At 37.5% G+C, this 23,513-nt stretch overlaps 1 protein-coding gene across 1 annotated transcript; it reads right to left on the bottom strand.

Annotated features, from left to right (window-relative positions):
• Window positions 1-3,097: 3,097 nt before the first annotated feature.
• On the bottom strand, window positions 3,098-3,679 carry LOC118516591 (the record flags this gene model as incomplete). Its single annotated transcript, XM_036062554.1, has 2 exons — window positions 3,421-3,679; window positions 3,098-3,357 (listed from the first exon to the last, which is right to left on the bottom strand). Coding segments are annotated over exons 1-2 (519 nt in total), but the record flags the coding sequence as incomplete, so codon positions are not given.
• Window positions 3,680-23,513: the final 19,834 nt, after the last annotated feature.

Below are 23,513 nucleotides of genomic sequence, written 5' to 3'. Positions count from 1 at the left end.
TATTTATCTCATCGATAGATAAATTTTCAAAATACGTTAAAATACGACCGATAAAATCGAAATCAATCGCTGATATAAAGGAAGTTTTACTACAACTCCTGTATGACTGGGACTTACCAGCTCAAATTGTAATAGACAACGAATGTACGTTTGTCTCAAACGTTATCGAACAATCAATACTAAACCTAGGAACAAAAATATTTAAAACTCCAGTTAATCGTTCCCCATGCAGCAATTCAACACGACCTAAATTCACCATTCCCTCTTTTGCAGCGTTTGGAGGGGTGGTTGGTTCATGTTTGCATCCCAAGGTCAATCGGATTGACATTTCAAAATGGCGACCAAAAAATCTGTCATGGCGTACAAATGACGTTCAATGTTGAACGTACCTTGCGTTTTATACTGCCGAAAAAAAAAAATATCGATGCAGAAAAATATTTGTCTCGCTCTTGTTGCAGATGAAAGGTATTGGTACAGTTTCCTGGTGTCCTTTTCTTTCGTACCACAGAGTGATACCGAAGTTCTAGAGTATCACAGACTGGCAGTAGCCTATCGGAGAACGTCGTTGGTAGCGGTGTGTTGGTAGCGGGAAATCCTGAAACTTTTATGTTAGAGGTTATTTGCAACAAGAATATAACTCTTACCTTCTGCGTGACGGTGCAGTTTACAAATCCAACGCCTATTCGGTGTACTGCCGGTGCCAGTGTGACTTACGAATAAGAACCAGAGCTCGTTCAAAACTATTTGCAGATTTGGCACAATTCATCAGAGCTGCGCAGTGTATCATGGGTGCTGGCCGGCGTTTTCAGATCAAAAACGAGTGCATGCGTGGGTGGCTTACATTTAGCCAGTATTTGCGAGCGGTAATGTCACTATGTCTGTTCTCTCATATTTTGAATATGCTTGCTAAATGATTTGTACGTTTTAGGTATGGCAGATAAAAACAACAATATGCAAAAGAGCCTACAATGCTCTAGCAGCGGAAATCCGTCCACAACAAATAGCCGATCATCATTTCCACCACCAATTATTCCAAGTTCAGCAAACAATAGATTAGGTGCTTCCATAACTATTTTTGAAAATAGATTACTAGTGCCAGCCCGTTCCAATCCCACACCACCATCTCCATTTGTTACTGCTGAATGCTCATTCACATCCATTAATCGTCCTGTTGTAAAGTATGCTTCCACTAAAGAAAACAAACATGGTCTTCCGTACCGCCCCCCAGCCTCCCAAAAACCAATCATTCCACCCAAACCAACCGTACCATCCAAACCATCCATTCCTTCCAAACCAGCCATACCGCCTAAACCAACCGTACCATCCAAACCATCCATTCCATCTAAACCAGCCATTCCGCCTAAACCAACCGTACCATCCAAACCTCCAAGTTCCACTGAATCTAATTTTGGGCTGGCAGATTTGTAAGACTCATGTCCATCGTATTCCGGCCTCTCCCAATTGGACAAAATAGAAAGGAAGGTTGATTTAGGATTGAACATGGTGGAAAAAACGGCAGCATATATTAAACTTGTTTTAAATCAGGTGTATGCAAATGGACCCACAGTACCAAGAAATTTTGCATTAGATAAAGTTAACACGGAGGAAGCTCTCAACAAGTTGAATAGTGACCTTCAGGAAGGAAATTACATGGCAGAATTGGTGAACGACATGACGCACATGTTGAAAAATATTAGCGATTTTAACAAAAGATTAAGCATTTTGATGGATCATGTTTTTGAGAAGGATTTTTTAAAAAAATGTAGCTGGACTGGGAGAGGATTAAATTGTTCAAAAATTTCAGTAAGCAAATATTCTGCAATTTTGAAGTTATTTAAAATAGTCGGGGGAAACGAAGTTTCCAAACTTGTGGACGATCAAGTTGAATATTTTTTTATTAAAAAACTTTATAATATTAAGCCAGTTGGACAATTAACGGTTAAGAAACGACGAGTATCGGACTCTGAAGGAGAATAAAATAAATTAAGTTAGTTAAGTTATTTAGGTTAAGTAGGTTAAGTTAGATTATAAATGAATTAGTCTATATCATAAGAACTAGTTATACATTTTCTGAACTTTTTTTTTCGAATATACGTTAAAATATGTACATAAATATAAAATATAGAATATGCAATATGTATATTATACAGCAGATAAAATTTTGTTTTGTTTATTACATTAAAGTGTGCAGAGGTGCACTGAAATAAAATGAACTATCATCGGCAGAAATTGCTACAAGCTTAATTGTAACATAACTTAATTCTACCTGTACTATTTCCTGAGAAATGTCTTCTAGTTTTCCTTGGAAATTATAAACTGTTTCAGAAGCAATCGGATAACTGAACGCAGCTTGTTTCCTCAATAATTGCTGTCCTTCTATAACGTATGATCCTGATACTTGCTTAACGCTACTGTACCTTATAATTTCATTTTCTTTTGTTAGGAACCAGCCATTTCTATTCCCTTTTCTTAACATAAATTTTGATGTAATATTAAAGATAACCTCAACTTTCTTATGTTTTACTATTGGATATGAAATATTTGTCTTATTATGCTTATTTTCTAGTTCCCAAAGCTCTGTTAGCCTATTTACTACTTGAGCTAACGTCCTATGACCTGTCCGTACTAATGATTTTATAAATTGTAATCTGTTCTCAAAAGGGTACGAAGAGATTGTAGGGAGGGGTCCAATTTCGCGTACATCTTCAGCGATATGTAAAATATTGTGTATGTTGCTAGTGATATACGATTTATGATAATGCAAACTAAATTCTGCGACAAACTTTTCTAAAAGTGTTTCTGCATAATCCCAAAGACTTTTAAAATGGCAACTAGATAATAAAGTAATAGCTACGTAAAACAGCTTAAAATGATGATAGGCATCATCATGAATTCTTCCTTTCAGTAATGGTATGCTAATATGATTTAAGAAAGTGCGAAATTCAGACCCCTTCCAAAATTTTACATATTTAAGCGATCTCATAGCCCTATTAATTTCTACTGGCAAACGAATTTTTAATAAAATGGTCGAAACCTCTTCTTGTTCTTCTAACGTCCACTTGGGAAACGAAGACAAAGTTCCTCCTGCATGACCTACCACGAATAACTTCATGAATCCGGAATGTAGTAGGTGGAGGTCGTCCGATACAGGTATGTGCTTAATAATGTCTAAACCTGTAATATCCGCTATAGGTGTAGGTCGCCTTTGATGCCCAATAGCGTATTGCCCGCTTCTAAACTCTGCATCGGTCCTTTTAGCTGCTACGCCTTCAAAAATCATTCTGCGAGTACGTTTGTCATGTCGACCCACAATTTTACACTTAATACAGCCATTTGCAGCGTTGAAATAGGCCACTCCTGAAAAAGAGACAAGTTATTAATACTGCCTTAATTTTTTTTTATTGTATTGAATTTGCTTACCTTTAATAAACGCTCGAGCAGGAGTATCAGCTATGATGGCTCTGAGGCTTATGGTAATCTTTTCGCTGTGGATGATGATTCCGGTTTCCAGAATGTTATTTAAATCGCTCACTAGAGGACGCAAATAATCTTCTACGTTGTCTGGTTTCGACGAGCCACAGAAAATACCTAACACCATTATAGGCTCCTCCGGTAGCTCGTGAAGCTGCATCATAATGGGCCATAATTGTGTCGGTCCTATGATGAAGCAGTTACCCATCTACGAAAAAGTTTACTGAAATTTTATCCACGGGAAGCTTTCCGGTTCTGAGAAGAAAGATAGTAAATATCATAATTAATACACGAATGTAAGTTTGGGTGAATACAATGGTCATGAAGATATATTACCTGAAATGGTATTGCAGAGTGGTTTGAATCCCCTGATACCATTACTGTCCACCTGCCACCGAAGCAATTTGTTTGCCAACGCCAACGGGAGTCTTCAAGAAAGTCCGGGCATCTTTAGGAACATAATATTCCGTAGTTTCCTGAACTATCTCCTATAAATCGTTCAATGCAGCATGTGTGATTCGATGAGATAGTGCCCACAATTGTAATTTTTTGGAAAACGTGTTGTTCCGGTTGGCTTCATCATCATCTTTGAACACATGCTGCTCAGCATCATCTTCCTCTTCATCTTCTTCATCCGTAAACGATATCCATTCCTCTTCGTACTCTGCACTCTCAGCCATGCCAGTATCAAGCTCATGCACATATATCTCTTCATACATATCCTCATCGGTGATATGAAGTTCAGTATCTGAAATAAAGAAGAAACATACACGGTAATTAATTACACTGCACCACCGGGTTTGGTTAATTTTTACAAAGCACCAAGCGCTACGGTTCTGCCCGGTTCTATCGTATGAAAGAGTGCAACTGCTCGGCCGGTACCGAAACTTTCACTGTATCAAAATCAGCGGAAAGCCACTGGATCTCCACAGTTGCAGGACCGATCCGTACATTAAACAGCACAAGCAGCAACAGTTAACAGACCCGACCATTCATTCCAACACTGTAACACGATATTCGTAATATGTTTTTAATATTCCTGCTTCTATTTTCACACTATTCACTTGAATACACAGCCAGAACACAAAAAACTTACCTGTTGTAGCTTGGCTTGGGTTGGGTTGTAGCGTACTCGGTTCTGGTTGATTTTCAGCATTCAATTCTCTTTCGCACTGCTCCCTGAAGGACTTTCCCAGCCTTCTCAACAGTCCACTTTTCTTCGCTCGCTTCACGTTCTCCATTTTCAATTAATTTCCGCTCAAAATACTTTAATTGAAATGAAAAACAGAACACAGAGAATGGCTTCTTCTGCACTAGATAACGCCGGGTAGACAATTCTGTATGTCATTCGTCTGTTTTGATTGTCCCTCGTTCTTTCTTATATGCGCTCTCTATCTTTCTATATGCCAGTCACCCAGTGCAATTCACCACTGCTCTTCACCTCGTTGTTTCTGTTCTCTTTCCACCCCCTTTGCCCACAAGATAGCTGTCAAATGCTGCTTGGGTCAGAAACGAATGGACAAATAGAACGTTGCCATTCAACAATTAGAGAAATTGCTAGATGCACAAAAAAACTCAATCCAGAGATGAGCATTATAACATTAGTACAACAAGCTGTTTATAAGTATAATCACAGCATACATTCATTCATAAAGGATACACCACGAAATGTGTATGTAGGAGAAATATCAAACGATCCGCTAGAGAGATCAAGAATAAGAGAAAAAACAAATGAAAGAATACTACAGATATTCAAAAAGAATGAAGAAAAAATCAAAGATGAAAAATATAAGGGTTACGTAGAAAACGAATATGCATTCGAAAAGAAAAAGACGAATAACAAACGCGAAAGTCGTTTTAACGCAGTAAAAGTAAAGGAGAATCATCCAACATATAATTACGTGTGTGTAACCCTGCACTGCTACAACGCACACCACATGGATTGCTGTTGTCCTTCGTCTCATTCGAGCCTTAGCATTGGAATAAAGAGGATCTAAATCGCACTCCGCTTGACTCACAATTGGCGCAGCCGGTAGTAGTTAGAATAGTTAGAAAAAAAAACAGTGCTAGTGAGTTATCAATAAAGCTTGCATAGTGTGTCCGGACTTGTACCCACTACTAGATAGAGGTACATTTTCATCTCCGTGTGACATTTACAACACGGGTGATTTGTGACAACGCCGTTTCGAACTTTCCAGCTACTAAGAACCAGCTTCATTCCTCGCTTACAACAGCAGAGATTTGAGGTTAGGATTCTCGCGTACATACACGCTGCACAGGTAAGCAAACTTTCGGTTTTTGTTCTCTTGGTGTTACGCACACATATCCGTGTATAGTAGCAGAGGAAAAAAACATTTGCTTCGTGCCTCGTGGTAGATACTGTCAAACAGATCTATCCGAGTTCATAATTAGGTTGCTCTAGAGGCGCTTAATTTTGGAAAGAGAAACGTACTATTAGATAGACGTTACTCTAAATAGTTTTATGTGGAGGAATCCGAAAGAAATAGCATCTGATTCGGAACAAGAATCTGAATCCACAGCATCTAGCGATCTTACGCATATTCCCATACGCTGTGAAGTCCCGTTACAAGATTTGCACATTCACACAATGGAACCTAGTATTAGTAACCAGGGCAATGGTGAAAATAGTATGCGTGACGCAGTCCTTGAAAATTTGCAAACGCAAATTTTACATCTATCATCAACACTACAACATCTAGTTGACACACAACAGCAAGACAATTCGGCTAGTGTGATGCAAAACCGGTTTGACCAAGCGCAAACCCTAGAGGCATTTTATCGTATTCCTGATCCGATAAAAATAATTCCTCATATTGACGGAAACAAAAAACAATTATTTTCATGGATACAGACAGCAGAAAATGCTCTGAACTTATTTAAAAATAGAATTGATCCGCTCTTGTATGAAGTTTACGTGGATGCAGTAAAAACTAAAATAATAGGAAAGGCAAGAGATATTCTTAGCTCGGAGGGCAATCCCACAAATTTTGAGGAAATAAAAAATGTTCTAACCAAAGCGCTAGGTGATCGTAAAGATCTTTCTTTTTATATGAGTAGACTTTGGCTGAATAAGATGGGTAGTAGAAGCATCACTGAGTACTACACTCATACTAAAGAACTTATACAGAAGGTTAAAGTAATTGCCAAACAAAACGAAAAGTATAAACTCAGTTGGGAAGCCATCGATGCGTTTATTAACGAAACCAGCCTAGCAGCGTTCGTCACTGGTTTAAACGAACAATATTACGGGTACGTCCAGGCAGCCCAGCTTCTTGATTTGGAGAGCACTTATGCTTTTCTTTGTAAATTTGAATCTTTCCCTCCCGTAAACAAGTATAACCATCGCCAACATAACGAATATAATAACAACGGAAATACAAACAGAATGCAGAACAGTTATAAAAAACAAGAGAAAGGACCATACAATTCCGAAAATCCGCATTCATCCAAAACATTTCCTAATTCTCAAACACCAAGTGCAATGGATGCGGAAACAACTAAAACGAGATTAACAGTGAACAGGAATGAGTTTAATAACAATGAAGCATTTCATTACCAACAACACGATGAGGACGAGAATCAAACATTTTTGGTAAATTTTTGGGAGGCAACTACAACACATCCTCCAAATTAGATTATCTTCCTTACATTGTGTGTGTGAATAGCATATCCAAAAAAGAGTTGAAATTGTTGATCGATACAGGTTCAAACAAAAATCTGATAAAAAAAGGAATCATTCCATCCGTTGAATTGTGCGAAGCAACAACAATAAAAAATATTGGGGGTGATTATTGTATCAACACAAAAGGGACAATTAATTTGCTAGGACATGGGTTACCAAGCCAAATGTACTACGAAATAAATTTTCACAATTTTTTTGATGGTATCTTAGGTTCAGAGTATTTGGCAAAGAATTGTGCAGTTATAGATTATGGTACGGAAACACTCACAATTAATGCAGTTTCACTCCCTTTTAGGAAATACTTTCCAACACAAAAAATGTTTCATCATACAATTACTATAAACACGTTAACAAATGGCGATTGGTTTGTACCAAGCTACCAAACACTTTGTAAAAACGCTATAATTCAACCAGGACTGTACCATGCAAAAGACTACCAATCAACTGTACTTATCATTAGCCCTTGTAGTACATTGTCACTGAACGAGAAGGTATTCGGTGTAACTGTAAACAATTTCGAAACGATAACCCCGATTCCATTAAAAAACAGTGAAAAACTCAAACAGAACATCTTTCACAATTAGAAAAAGACCATCTTGTAAAAGCAATAATCGACAATCAACAAGTCCTCTTAAAAGAAAACGAAAAGTTATTTTCCACCGCTATTATAAAACACAAAATAATTACAAAGGATAATGAGCCCACCTATACAAAGTCCTATAGGTTTCCGAACCACTATAAAAAAGATGTTGAGACCCAAATTAAAGAAATGCTTGAAGATGGCATTATTAAACACTCCAAAAGCCCATACTCCTCCCCAATTTGGGTAGTACCCAAAAAAATAGATTCTTCGGGCAAAAGGAAGGTGAGGGTGGTGATCGATTATCGTAAGCTCAATGAGAAAACGGTAAACGATAGATATCCTATACCTCAAATAGAGGAGATCCTGGATAACTTAGGAAATTCGGTCTATTTCTCTACTCTGGACCTCAAGTCTGGATTTCACCAGATACAAATGGATCCAGAGTATCAAGAGAAAACGGCGTTTTCTACTGCTCAAGGTCATTTTGAGTTTACCAGAATGCCTTTCGGCTTGAAAAACGCTCCAGCCACCTTTCAACGCGTCATGAATCATATTCTATCCGGTTTAATTGGTACTGTTTGTTTCGTATATTTGGATGACATAATTGTCATTGGAAACAATTTAACATCACACATAAACAATCTTACTACCGTTCTGGAACGTTTATCAAGCTTCAATCTTAAAATTCAGCTGGAAAAATGTAAATTTCTTAAAAGAGAAACTGAATTTTTAGGGCACATAATAACCGCAGAAGGTGTAAAGCCTAATCCAGACTTAATCAAAAAAATAGTTGATTGGAAAATTCCAAAAAGTCAAAAAGAACTAAAACAATTCCTAGGATTGACTGGGTACTATCGAAAGTTTATACGAGATTACGCCGCAATATCAAAACCTTTAACGAAATGCCTAAAGAAAGACGCTAAGGTAGATAATGAAAATGAAAGTTACATAAAAGCATTTAAAGATTTGAAAACAATTATTTCATCAGATCAGGTACTAGCTTATCCTAATTTCGAACTGCCCTTCATTCTCACAACCGATGCAAGTAACCATGCGCTAGGTGCCGTCTTATCACAAATGCAGGAAAATAACGAAAGACCAATTGCATTTGGCAGTAGAACCTTAAATAAAACGGAAGTCAATTATTCGACAACGGAGAAAGAAGCTTTAGCCATTATATGGGCCGTGAGGAAATACAAACCATATTTGTATGGGAATAAATTCACCCTAATAACCGACCACAAGCCCTTAACGTTTATTAAAACTTCATTCAAAAATTCAAAGATTTTAAACTGGAGACTGGAGCTAGAAGACTTTGAATATGATGTAAAATACAAAGAAGGCAAAGGAAATGTAGTAGCTGACGCTTTAAGTCGAATACCTGAAGTAAATGTAAATGAAACAAAAAAGGCTTCACATAGTCGACCTGACACACGAAAAAACTTAATCGATAGCTGCTCTACTGTGCATTCTGCAGACGATTCTGGCGACTATTTCGTTCATATAACGCAGAGGCCTATAAACTATTACATAAATCAGTTAATACTTAAAATATCTGACAGGGATGATATCCAAAAGGAAACTCCATTTCCTCATTTTAACAGAACGACAGTTCTGAAAAAAAAGTTTGTAATCGATGATGTTGTTCGGCATATAGATAAAATTCATAATGGAAAGCAGACAGCGATTTTTGCACCAACAGAGTTGCAACAAGTGGTTCAAAACGCAATTAAAGACAATTTTTCGATCAGAGGACACTTCGTTATGACAACGAAAGCAGTAGAAGATGTACCCGATACAGACAGACAAAATTTCATAGTGTTAACAGAACACAACAGAGCTCATCGAGGAATAGCAGAAGTTGAGAACAAATTAAGACGCAACTATTTTTTTCCGGGCATGCAAAAAATTCTAAAAAATTTCATTAACAGTTGTGAAATTTGTATGACAGAGAAATACGAACGAAGACCATACAAACTACAGATATCGCCACGACCAGTCACTTTCAAACCGATGGAGCGAGTACATATGGATATCTACATCATTAACAACTGTAGTTTCCTATCTATTGTAGATTCGTTTTCCAAACATCTCCAGATGCTTTTCATAAGACACAAAAATATGGCACAAGTTCAACAAAAACTTGCGAAATACTTTGCGCTTTATGGAGTTCCTAAAGAAATAATAACCGACCATGAAACTACTTTTAGGTCAGTACAGCTACGGAATTATTTAGCATCATTAGGAGTTGCATTAAAATATGCGTCGTGTTCAGAAACAAATGGGCAGGTGGAGAAAACTCACAGTACCATAACAGAAATTTATAATTCTAACAAACATAAGTACACAGGATACGACACAAAATCTATGGTCAAAATATCAGTAGCACTATACAATGACTCAATTCATTCAGCAACAAAATTTACTCCAAACGAATTAACGTTTAACCAGTGTGACAAGAGAAATGAAATAGACATACTTCGAAATGCAAATGAACTATTTAGAGAAGCAAAACAAAATTTAGAAAAAGCTACAAAAAGACAAACGGCAAAGAACGATTCAAAAATGCCTCCTCCAAATCTAGAAGAAAATCAGGACGTTTTCATAATTCCTAATATACGTACTAAGACACAGGCGAGAGCATGTAAAGCAAAAGCATGCAAAAAAGAAAATAGAACTTTCGAAAATGTCAGGGGAATTAAACGACATAAAGGAAAAATTAAAAAAATTAAAATGAATTATAAATGAAATACTTAGCATGTTAGTTTAGGATTTTCTTTCAAATTTTAGGCCCTTAAAATTTTGAAACGAATACTTTAGGGTTTGCCTTAGTAACGGACACCTTTCCTTAATAATTTTTAATGGTAATTAATGGTTCAGGTATTTGCTTAGGTAGGAAATAGATAGATATAAGATTAATTATTATAACGTTTCCGAAAAAATAAGTATTCCTCATAAAACCAACACGTATAACGAGCCGAGGACGCCTCATCTCTACCCCGGGGAGGAATTACGTGTGTGTAACCCTGCACTGCTACAACGCACACCACATGGATTGCTGTTGTCCTTCGTCTCATTCGAGCCTTAGCATTGGAATAAAGAGGATCTAAATCGCACTCCGCTTGACTCACAATTATATATTATCGATTCAAACAATCGAAAAATACATAAAGTAAACTTAAGAAAGTAATGAAAAAATATTAATACTTTTTCAAAATTGTTTTAACTATCGTTACAGAATACTTACGATCCTGTTGATCAAACTAATTTTCGCAGACATAAACATATATGATTTAAATAACAATCCATTAGCCATAATACCGATAGGTAAAGCTAAGATTCAAATTGGATACGTAAGAACAATACATCCAATAGATTTAACTGATATAAACGAAACAATAGAGAAAACATTACAAGATAGTCCAAATGGAAATTCTACTGAATCTATCGAAAATTTGATCAGCATAAAAGCTAGCATGCTAAAGGACACTTTTGCGAAAATCAAACCATTTGTGAAAAGACAAAAACGATGGGACACGATAGGAAAAATTTGGAAATGGATCGCTGGAACTCCAGATGCAGACGACCTACATGTCATAAACTCCACAATGAACTCCCTGATAGCAGAAAGCAACAAACAAATAATAATCAACCAAGGCTTCAACGACAGGTTGAAACAAATAACTGATGTCGCTAACCAAGTCGTAAATATCGAAAACGAACGCTGTGAGTCACACCATGTGGAAATTCGGAAACTTATTCTACTTTCCAACATAAATATGCTACAAGAAAAATTGGATGTCATAGAAGACGCTATACTGTTAGCTAAACACGGTATTCCGAGCAGTAAGCTACTATCCCTTGAGGATCTGACATCAATAGAACAGTTTCTTGAAAAGAATAACATTAAATACAACACACCGGAAGAATTGCTAAGGCAATCAACTGCCCAAGTAGCAGTAAATGAATCTCATATACTATACATGCTAAAGTTCCCCAAACTATCTTCAAAAATCTACGAGTACGAATACATTGACTCGATAATACAACACGATGCACGTATAATCGTCACACAAAACTTTATATTACAAAATCAAACCCACGTATATTCCATGACAGAGAAGTGCCAACAACAAGAAGATGTTTATATATGTCCGCAAATCGGCATACAACAACCCACAACATGCATTCAACAAATTGTGAGAAGAGAAGATTCACAATGTGACTACGAAAAGATTTATAGTCGAGGCTTCATAAAAAGAATCAAAGACGACACAATACTAATCAACGACGCAATAGCAGAAATCGCATCAAACTGCAGCAAAATGAACCAAGTACTGAACGGTTCCTACGTCATACAATTCGAAAATTGTAACATTATCATTAATGGAGAAATTTATTCAAACGACGAAGTCATCATTCCTGGTAAACCATTCAAATCAACAGCAGGAATCAACATCGATAAGGGTGAAATCGAACATAAACCGCCTCTCCAACTCGTACAAAAACTCACCATAGAACATAGAGAAAAACTAAAAAGTATTAACTTGCAGAATGATTCTCTAAGATGGAAAATTAATGTATTCGGAGGAACTTTTGCATTCATATGCCTATGCGCATTTATAATCTGTTTATTCTTCCACTTCAAGAGAACGACGATAAAAGTAAACATGACTCAAGCGAAACGACCAGAAACGTTCGTTAGCAGACCAACTTCATTCCACGCAGCAACGAGACTTTGAGGGCAAAGTCATTTAAGAGGGGAGGAGTTAAGACGACAGCGCAGTAAGGAGTTAAGACGACAGCGCAACACGAGAAACGCCACGCAGCAGAACGCGCCACCGATAAACAAACAAACTACGCACGACCGATAAACAAACAAACCACAAAGCAGCGCGCACAACATAATTTGCAACGCAGCATTATTCAGCACGCAGCATAATTCAACACGGACCAGCGCACCAGCATCCATCCAAACAGTTCAGTTGATACTCAGAAAATAATCCGAACGGTTATTAACTCCGCCGGTCGATGGAAATAAAGTTAAGTTTTTTTTAAAAACACTTCTCCCGGACACCGTGCTTTAACTAATTGTTTACCCTTGGACCAAAAATTTTGCCGTTCGGTGCCCTATGGCCTATGGGCAGTATGGGAATCAGGATGCCGATATGCAAAAATGTGTCAAACATTCATTTGAAAGTCGCTATGGCTCATTTATTAGAACATGTAACGACCTTTCTTAAACACCTTGGTTGACCCCTGTCCGAAAAGTAGTTGTTGAGATATTTGAGAAAATGTGAGTTTTTGGGACTTAGATAAGTTTTGACTGCTACCCTAAGAAATATTGATTTTTTCATAGGACAATTTTTTCTTCGCAAATACTGTTTGGTTTCACTATTCATTATGAGAAACGCGTTCCGAAACCATTTTCATCAAAATCTCGTGACAAAAAATTGTTACCCTCGGACCAAAAGTTGGCCGTTCGGTGCCCTATGGCCTATGGCCAGTTTGGAAACCTAGGATGCCGATATGCGTAAAAGTGTCAAAAAATCGATTGAAAGTCGCTATGGCCTATTAATAAGAGCTTGTAACGAATTTTCTAAAACACCTTGGTTGACCCCTGTCCGATAAGTAGTTTTCGAGATATTCGAGAAAATGTTATTTTTTGGGACTTATAAAATTTCTGACCTCTACCCTAAGAAAAATTCATTTTTTCATAGGACAATTTTTTCTTCGCAAATACTGTTTGGTTTCACTTTTCATCATAAGAAACGCGTTCCGAAGCCATTTTCATCAAAATCTCGTGACAAAAAATTTGAACCCTCGGACCAAAAGTTGGCCGTTCGGTGCCCTATGGCCTATGGCCAGTATGGGAACCCAGGATGCCGAATATGCGAAAAAGTGTCAAAAAATCACTTAAAAGTCGCTATGGCTCATTAATTAGAGCTTGTGAAGACCTTTCTAAAACACTTTGGTTGACCCCTGTCCGAAAAGTAGTTTTCGAGACATTCGAGAAAATGGGATTTTTGGGACTTAGAAAATTTTTGACCTCTACCCTAAGAAAAATTGATTTTTTCATTGGACAATTTTTTCTTCGCAAATACTGTTTGGTTTCACTTTTCATCATGAGAAACGCGTTCCGAAGCCATTTTCATCAAAATCTCATGATAATAAATTTTTACCCTCGGACCAAAAGTTGGCCGTTCGGTGCCCTATGGCCTATAACCAGTATGGGAACCTAGGAGGTCGGAATGTGGAAAAGTGTCACAAAATCACTTGAAAGTCGCTATGGCTCATTGATTAGAGCTCGTTAAGACCTTTTTAAAACACCTTGGTTGACCCCTATCTGAAAAGTAGTTGTCGAGATATTCGAGAAAATGTGATTTTTTGGGACTTAGAAAATTTCTAACTTCTACCCCAAGAAAAATTGATTTTTTCATAGGACAATTTTTCCTCGCAAATACTGTTTGGTTCCTCTTTTCATAATAAGAAACGCGTTCTGAAGCCATTTTAATCAAAATCTCGTGATAAAATTTTTTTACCCTTGGACCAAAAGTTGGCCGTTCGGTGCGCTATGGCCTATGGCCGATATGGGAACCCAGGATGCCGATATGCGAAAACGTGTCAAAAAATCACTTGAAAGTCGCTATGGCTCATTAATTAGACCTTGTAAAGACCTTTCTAAAATACCTTGGTTGACCCCTGTCCGATAAGTAGTTTTCGAGATATTCGAGAAAATGTGATTTTTTTGGACTTCGAAAATTTCTAACCTCTACCCAAAGAAAAATTGATTTTTTCATAGGACAATTTTTTCTTTGCAAATACTGTCTGGTTTCATTTTTCATTACAAGAAACGCGTTCCGAAGCCATTTTCATCAAAATCTCGTGATAAAAAATTTTTACCCTTGGACCAAAAGTTGGCCGTTCGGTGCCCTATGGCCTATGGCCAGTATGGGAACCCAGGATGCCGATATGCGAAAAAGTGTCAAAAAATCATTTGGAAGTTGCTATGGCTCATTAATTAGAGCTTATAAAGACCTTCATAAAATACCTTGGTTGACCCCTGTCCGAAAAGAAGTTTTCGAGATATTCGAGAAAATGTGAATTTTTGGGACCTAGAAAATTTTTGACCTCTACCCTAAGAAAAATTGACTTTTTCATAGGACAATTTTTTCTTCGCAAATACCGTTTGGTTTCACTTTTCTTTATAAGAAACGCGTTCCGAAGCCATTTTCATCAATTTCTCGGAATAAAAATTTTTTACCCTTGGACCAAAAGTTGGCCGTTCGGTGCGCTATGGCCAGTTTGGGAACCTAGGATGCCGATATGCGTAAAAGTGTCAAAAAATCACTTGAAAGTCGCTATGGCCCTTTAATAAAAGCTTGTAACGAATTTTCTGTAACACCTTGGTTGACCCCTGTCCGATTAGTAGTTTTCGGGATATTCGAGAAAATGTTATTTTTTGGGACTTAGAAAATTTCTGACCTCTACCCTAAGAAAAATTGATTTTTTCATAGGACAATTTTTTCTTCGCAAATACTGTTTGGTTTCACTTTTCATCATAAGAAACGCGTTCCGAAGCCATTTTCATCAAAATCTCGTGAAAAAAAAATGTTAACCCTCGTACCAAAAGTTGGCCGTTCGGTGACCTATGGCCTATGGCCAGTATGGGAACCCAGGATGCCGATATGCTAAAAAGTGTCAAAAAATCACTTGAAAGTCGCTATGGCTCATTAATTAGAGCTTGTAAAGACCTTTCTTAAACACCTTGGTTGACCCCTGTCCGATAAGTAATTGTCGAGATATTCGAAAAAATGTGATATTTTGGGACTCAGAAAATTTTTGACCTCTACCCTAAGAAAAATTGATTTTTTCATTGGACAATTTTTTCTTCACAAATACTGTTTGGTTTCACTTTTCATTATAAGAAACGCGTGTCGAAGCCATTTTCATCAAAATCTCGGGATAAAAATTTTTTACCCTTGGACCAAACGCTGGCCGTTCGGTGCCCTATGGCCTATGGCCAGTATGGGAACCCAGGATGCCGACATGCGAAAAAGTGTCAAAAAATCACTTGAAAGTCGCTATGGCTCATTAATAAAAGCTTATAAAGACCTTTCTAAAATACCTTGGTTGACCCCTGTCCGAAAAGTAGTTGTCGAGATATTAGAGAAAATTTGATTTTTGGGACTTAGAAAATTTTTGACCTCCACCCTAAGAAAAATTGATATTTTCATAGGACAATTTTTTCTTCACAAATACTGTTTGGTTTCTCTTTTCATTATAAGAAACGCGTTCCGAAGCCATTTTCATCAAAATCTCGTGATAAAATTTTTTTACCCTTGGACCAAACGCTGGCCGTTCGGTGCCCTATGGCCTATGGCCAGTATGGGAACCTAGGATACCGATATGTGAAAAAGTGCCAAAAAATCAGTTGAAAGTCGCTATGGCTCATTAATTAGAGCTTGTAAAGACCTTTCTTAAATACCTTGGTTGACCCCTGTCCGATAAGTAGTTTTCGAGATATTCGAGAAAAATGTGATTTGTAGGGACTTAGAAAATTTCTGACCTCTACCCCAAGAAAAATTGATTTTTTCATAGGACAATTTTTTCTTCGCAAATACTGTTTGGTTTCACTTTTCATCATAAGAAACGCGTTCCGAAGCCATTTTCATCAAAATCTCGTGACAAAAAATGTTAACCCTCGGACCAAAAGTTGGCCGTTCGGTGCGCTATGGCCTATGGCCAGTATGGGAACCCAGGATGCCGAATATGCGAAAAAGTGTCAAAAAATCACTTGAGAGTCGCAATGGCTCATTAATTAGAGCTTGTGAAGACCTTTCGAAAACACCTTGGTTGACCCCTGTCCGAAAAGTAGTTTTCGAGACATTCGAGAAAATGGGATTTTTGGGACTTAGAAAATTTTTGACCTCTACCCTAAGAAAAATTGATTTTTTCATAGGACAATTTTTTCTTCGCAAATACTGTTTGGTTTCTCTTTCATTATAAGAAACGCGTTCCGAAGCCATTTTCATCAAAATCTCGTGACAAAATTTTTTTACCCTTGGACCAAAAGTTGGCCGTTCGGTGCCCAATGGCCTATGGCCAGTATGGGAACCTAGGATGCCGATATGTGAAAAAGTGCCAAAAAATCAGTTGAAAGTCGCTATGGCTCATGAATTAGAGCTTGTAAAGACCTTTCTAAAACACCTTGGTTGACCCCTGTCAGAAAAGTAGTTTTCGAGATATTCGAGAAAAATGTGATTTTTGGGACTTAGAAAATTTCTGACCTCTACCCTGAGAAAAATTGATTTTGTCATAGGACAATTTTTTCTTCGCAAATACTGTTTGGTTTCACTTTTCATAATAAGAAACGCGTGTCGAAGCCATTTTCATCAAAATCTCGTGATAAAATTTTTTTACCCTTGGACCAAAAGTTGGCCGTTCGATGCCTTATGGTCTATAGGCAGTATGGGAACCTACGAGGTCGGTATGCGTAAAAGTGTCAAAAAATCACTTGAAAGTTGCTATGGCTCATTAATTAGAGTTCTAAAGACCTTTATTAAACATCTTGGTTGACCCCTGTCCGAAAAGTAGTTGTCGAGATATTCGACAAAATATGATTTTTTGGGACCTAGAAAATTTCTGACCTCTACCCTAAGAAAAATTGATTTTTTCATAGGACAATTTTTTCTTCGCAAATACTGTTTGGTTTCACTTTTCATTATAAGAAACGCGTTCCAAAGCCATTTTCATCAATATTTCGTGGTAAAAATTTTTTACCCTTGGACCAAAAGTTGGCCGTTCGGTGCCCTATGCTGATGCCGATGTGGATGCCGATATGCGTAAAAGTGTCAAAAAATCACTTGAAAGTCGCTATGGCCCTTTAATAAAAGCTTGTAACGAATTTTCTGTAACACCTTGGTTGACCCCTGTCCGATTAGTAGTTTTCGGGATATTCGAGAAAATGTTATTTTTTGGGACTTAGAAAATTTCTGACCTCTACCCTAAGAAAAATTGATTTTTTCATAGGACAATTTTTTCTTCGCAAATACTGTTTGGTTTCACTTTTCATCATAAGAAACGCGTTCCGAAGCCATTTTCATCAAAATCTCGTGAAAAAAAAATGTTAACCCTCGTACCAAAAGTTGGCCGTTCGGTGACCTATGGCCTATGGCCAGTATGGGAACCCAGGATGCCGATATGCTAAAAAGTGTCAAAAAATCACTTGAAAGTCGCTATGGCTCATTAATTAGAGCTTGTAAAGACCTTTCTTAAACACCTTGGTTGACCCCTGTCCGATAAGTAATTGTCGAGATATTCGAAAAAATGTGATATTTTGGGACTCAGAAAATTTTTGACCTCTACCCTAAGAAAAATTGATTTTTTCATTGGACAATTTTTTCTTCACAAATACTGTTTGGTTTCACTTTTCATTATAAGAAACGCGTGTCGAAGCCATTTTCATCAAAATCTCGGGATAAAAATTTTTTACCCTTGGACCAAACGCTGGCCGTTCGGTGCCCTATGGCCTATGGCCAGTATGGGAACCCAGGATGCCGACATGCGAAAAAGTGTCAAAAAATCACTTGAAAGTCGCTATGGCTCATTAATAAAAGCTTATAAAGACCTTTCTAAAATACCTTGGTTGACCCCTGTCCGAAAAGTAGTTGTCGAGATATTAGAGAAAATTTGATTTTTGGGACTTAGAAAATTTTTGACCTCCACCCTAAGAAAAATTGATATTTTCATAGGACAATTTTTTCTTCACAAATACTGTTTGGTTTCTCTTTTCATTATAAGAAACGCGTTCCGAAGCCATTTTCATCAAAATCTCGTGATAAAATTTTTTTACCCTTGGACCAAACGCTGGCCGTTCGGTGCCCTATGGCCTATGGCCAGTATGGGAACCTAGGATACCGATATGTGAAAAAGTGCCAAAAAATCAGTTGAAAGTCGCTATGGCTCATTAATTAGAGCTTGTAAAGACCTTTCTTAAATACCTTGGTTGACCCCTGTCCGATAAGTAGTTTTCGAGATATTCGAGAAAAATGTGATTTGTAGGGACTTAGAAAATTTCTGACCTCTACCCCAAGAAAAATTGATTTTTTCATAGGACAATTTTTTCTTCGCAAATACTGTTTGGTTTCACTTTTCATCATAAGAAACGCGTTCCGAAGCCATTTTCATCAAAATCTCGTGACAAAAAATGTTAACCCTCGGACCAAAAGTTGGCCGTTCGGTGCGCTATGGCCTATGGCCAGTATGGGAACCCAGGATGCCGAATATGCGAAAAAGTGTCAAAAAATCACTTGAGAGTCGCAATGGCTCATTAATTAGAGCTTGTGAAGACCTTTCGAAAACACCTTGGTTGACCCCTGTCCGAAAAGTAGTTTTCGAGACATTCGAGAAAATGGGATTTTTGGGACTTAGAAAATTTTTGACCTCTACCCTAAGAAAAATTGATTTTTTCATAGGACAATTTTTTCTTCGCAAATACTGTTTGGTTTCTCTTTCATTATAAGAAACGCGTTCCGAAGCCATTTTCATCAAAATCTCGTGACAAAATTTTTTTACCCTTGGACCAAAAGTTGGCCGTTCGGTGCCCAATGGCCTATGGCCAGTATGGGAACCTAGGATGCCGATATGTGAAAAAGTGCCAAAAAATCAGTTGAAAGTCGCTATGGCTCATGAATTAGAGCTTGTAAAGACCTTTCTAAAACACCTTGGTTGACCCCTGTCAGAAAAGTAGTTTTCGAGATATTCGAGAAAAATGTGATTTTTGGGACTTAGAAAATTTCTGACCTCTACCCTGAGAAAAATTGATTTTGTCATAGGACAATTTTTTCTTCGCAAATACTGTTTGGTTTCACTTTTCATAATAAGAAACGCGTGTCGAAGCCATTTTCATCAAAATCTCGTGATAAAATTTTTTTACCCTTGGACCAAAAGTTGGCCGTTCGATGCCTTATGGTCTATAGGCAGTATGGGAACCTACGAGGTCGGTATGCGTAAAAGTGTCAAAAAATCACTTGAAAGTTGCTATGGCTCATTAATTAGAGTTCTAAAGACCTTTATTAAACATCTTGGTTGACCCCTGTCCGAAAAGTAGTTGTCGAGATATTCGACAAAATATGATTTTTTGGGACCTAGAAAATTTCTGACCTCTACCCTAAGAAAAATTGATTTTTTCATAGGACAATTTTTTCTTCGCAAATACTGTTTGGTTTCACTTTTCATTATAAGAAACGCGTTCCAAAGCCATTTTCATCAATATTTCGTGGTAAAAATTTTTTACCCTTGGACCAAAAGTTGGCCGTTCGGTGCCCTATGCTGATGCCGATGTGGATGCCGATATGCGTAAAAGTGTCAAAAAATCACTTGAAAGTCGCTATGGCCCTTTAATAAAAGCTTGTAACGAATTTTCTGTAACACCTTGGTTGACCCCTGTCCGATTAGTAGTTTTCGGGATATTCGAGAAAATGTTATTTTTTGGGACTTAGAAAATTTCTGACCTCTACCCTAAGAAAGATTGATTTTTTCATAGGACAATTTTTTCTTCGCAAATACTGTTTGGTTTCACTTTTCATCATAAGAAACGCGTTCCGAAGCCATTTTCATCAAAATCTCGTGAAAAAAAAATGTTAACCCTCGGACCAAAAGTTGGCCGTTCGGTGACCTATGGCCTATGGCCAGTATGGGAACCCAGGATGCCGATATGCTAAAAAGTGTCAAAAAATCACTTGAAAGTCGCTATGGCTCATTAATTAGAGCTTGTAAAGACCTTTCTTAAACACCTTGGTTGACCCCTGTCCGATAAGTAATTGTCGAGATATTCGAAAAAATGTGATATTTTGGGACTCAGAAAATTTTTGACCTCTACCCTAAGAAAAATTGATTTTTTCATTGGACAATTTTTTCTTCACAAATACTGTTTGGTTTCACTTTTCATTATAAGAAACGCGTGTCGAAGCCATTTTCATCAAAATCTCGTGATAAAAATTTTTTACCCTTGGACCAAAAGTTGGCCGTTCGGTGCCTTATGGTCTATAGGCAGTATGGGAACCTACGAGGTCGGTATGCGTAAAAGTGTCAAAAAATCACTTGAAAGTTGCTATGGCTCATTAATTAGAGTTCTAAAGACCTTTATTAAACGTCTTGGTTGACCCCTGTCCGAAAAGTAGTTGTCGAGATATTCGAGAAAATGTGATTTTTGGGACTTGGAAAATTTTGAACCTCTACACTGAGAAAAATTGATTTTTTCATAGGACAATTTTTTCTTTGCAAATACTGTTTGGTTCCACTTTTCTTTATAAGAAACGCGTTCCGAAGCCATTTTCATCAAAATCTCGGGATAAAAATTTTTTACCCTTGGACCAAACGCTGGCCGTTCGGTGCCCTATGGCCTATGGCCAGTATGGGAACCCAGGATGCCGACATGCGAAAAAGTGTCAAAAAATCACTTGAAAGTCGCTATGGCTCATTAATAAAAGCTTATAAAGACCTTTCTAAAATACCTTGGTTGACCCCTGTCCGAAAAGTAGTTGTCGAGATATTCGAGAAAATTTGATTTTTGGGACTTAGAAAATTTTTGACCTCTACCCTAAGAAAAATTGATATTTTCATAGGACAATTTTTTCTTCGCAAATACTGTTTGGTTTCTCTTTTCATTATAAGAAACGCGTTCCGAAGCCATTTTCATCAAAATCTCGTGATAAAATTTTTTTACCCTTGGACCAAACGCTGGCCGTTCGGTGCCCTATGGCCTATGGCCAGTATGGGAACCTAGGATACCGATATGTGAAAAAGTGCCAAAAAATCAGTTGAAAGTCGCTATGGCTCATTAATTAGAGCTTGTAAAGACTTTTCTTAAATACCTTGGTTGACCCCTGTCCGATAAGTAGTTTTCGAGATATTCGAGAAAAATGTGATTTGTAGGGACTTAGAAAATTTCTGACCTCTACCCCAAGAAAAATTGATTTTTTCATAGGACAATTTTTTCTTCGCAAATACTGTTTGGTTTCACTTTTCATCATAAGAAACGCGTTCCGAAGCCATTTTCATCAAAATCTCGTGACAAAAAATGTTAACCCTCGGACCAAAAGTTGGCCGTTCGGTGCGCTATGGCCTATGGCCAGTATGGGAACCCAGGATGCCGAATATGCGAAAAAGTGTCAAAAAATCACTCGAGAGTCGCTATGGCTCATTAATTAGAGCTTGTGAAGACCTTTCGAAAACACCTTGGTTGACCCCTGTCCGAAAAGTAGTTTTCGAGACATTCGAGAAAATGGGATTTTTGGGACTTAGAAAATTTTTGACCTCTACCCTAAGAAAAATTGATTTTTTCATAGGACAATTTTTTCTTCGCAAATACTGTTTGGTTTCTCTTTCATTATAAGAAACGCGTTCCGAAGCCATTTTCATCAAAATCTCGTGACAAAATTTTTTTACCCTTGGACCAAAAGTTGGCCGTTCGGTGCCCAATGGCCTATGGCCAGTATGGGAACCTAAGATGCCGATATGTGAAAAAGTGCCAAAAAATCAGTTGAAAGTCGCTATGGCTCATGAATTAGAGCTTGTAAAGACCTTTCTAAAACACCTTGGTTGACCCCTGTCAGAAAAGTAGTTTTCGAGATATTCGAGAAAATGTGATTTTTGGGACTTAGAAAATTTCTGACCTCTACCCTGAGAAAAATTGATTTTTTCATAGGACAATTTTTTCTTCGCAAATACTGTTTGGTTTCACTTTTCATTATAAGAAACGCGTTCCAAAGCCATTTTCATCAATATTTCGTGGTAAAAATTTTTTACCCTTGGACCAAAAGTTGGCCGTTCGGTGCCCTATGGCCTATGGCCAGTATGGGAACCCAGGATGCCGATATGCGAAAAAGTGTCAAAAAATCACTTGAAAGTCGCTATGGCTCATTGATTAGTGCTTGTAAAGACCTTTCTTAAACACCTTGGTTGACCCCTGTCCGAAAAGTAGTTGTCGAGATATTCGAGAAAATGTGATTTTTGGGACTTCGAAAATTTTGACCTCTACCCTAAAAAAAATTGATATTTTCATAGGTCAATTTTTTCTTCGCAAATACTGTTTGGTTTCACTTTTCATCATAAGAAACGCGTTCCGAAGCCATTTTCATCAAAATCTCGTGATAAAAAATGTTAACCCTCGGACCAAAAGTTGGCCGTTCGGTGCGCTATGGCCTATGGCCAGTATGGGAACCCAGGATGCCGAATATGCGAAAAAGTGTCAAAAAATCACTTGAGAGTCGCTATGGCTCATTAATTAGAGCTTGTTGAGACCTTTCTAAAACACCTTGGTTGACCCCTGTCCGATAAGTAGTTGTCGAGATAGTCGAGAAAATGTGATTTTTTGGGACTAAGAAAATTTCTGACCTCTACCCTAAGAAAAATTGATTTTTTCATAGGACAATTTTTTCTTCGCAAATACTGTTTGGTTTCACTTTTCATCATAAGAAACGCGTTCCGAAGCCATTTTCATCAAAATCACGTGATAAAAATTTTTTACCCTTGGACCAAAAGTTGGCCGTTCGGTGCCCTATGGCCTATGGCCAGTATGGGAACCCAGGATGCCGATATGCGAAAAAGTGTCAAAAAATCACTTGAAAGTCGCTATGGCTCATTGATTAGTGCTTGTAAAGACCTTTCTTAAACACCTTGGTTGACCCCTGTCCGAAAAGTAGTTGTCGAGATATTCGAGAAAATGTGATTTTTGGGACTTCGAAAATTTTG

Source organism: Anopheles stephensi, unplaced genomic scaffold (genome assembly GCF_013141755.1).
Source record: "Anopheles stephensi strain Indian unplaced genomic scaffold, UCI_ANSTEP_V1.0 ucontig341, whole genome shotgun sequence".
Classification (NCBI taxonomy): domain Eukaryota; kingdom Metazoa; phylum Arthropoda; class Insecta; order Diptera; family Culicidae; genus Anopheles; species Anopheles stephensi.
Note: the sequence above shows the minus strand (reverse complement) of the source record. Positions and strands in the feature narration are given on the sequence as shown.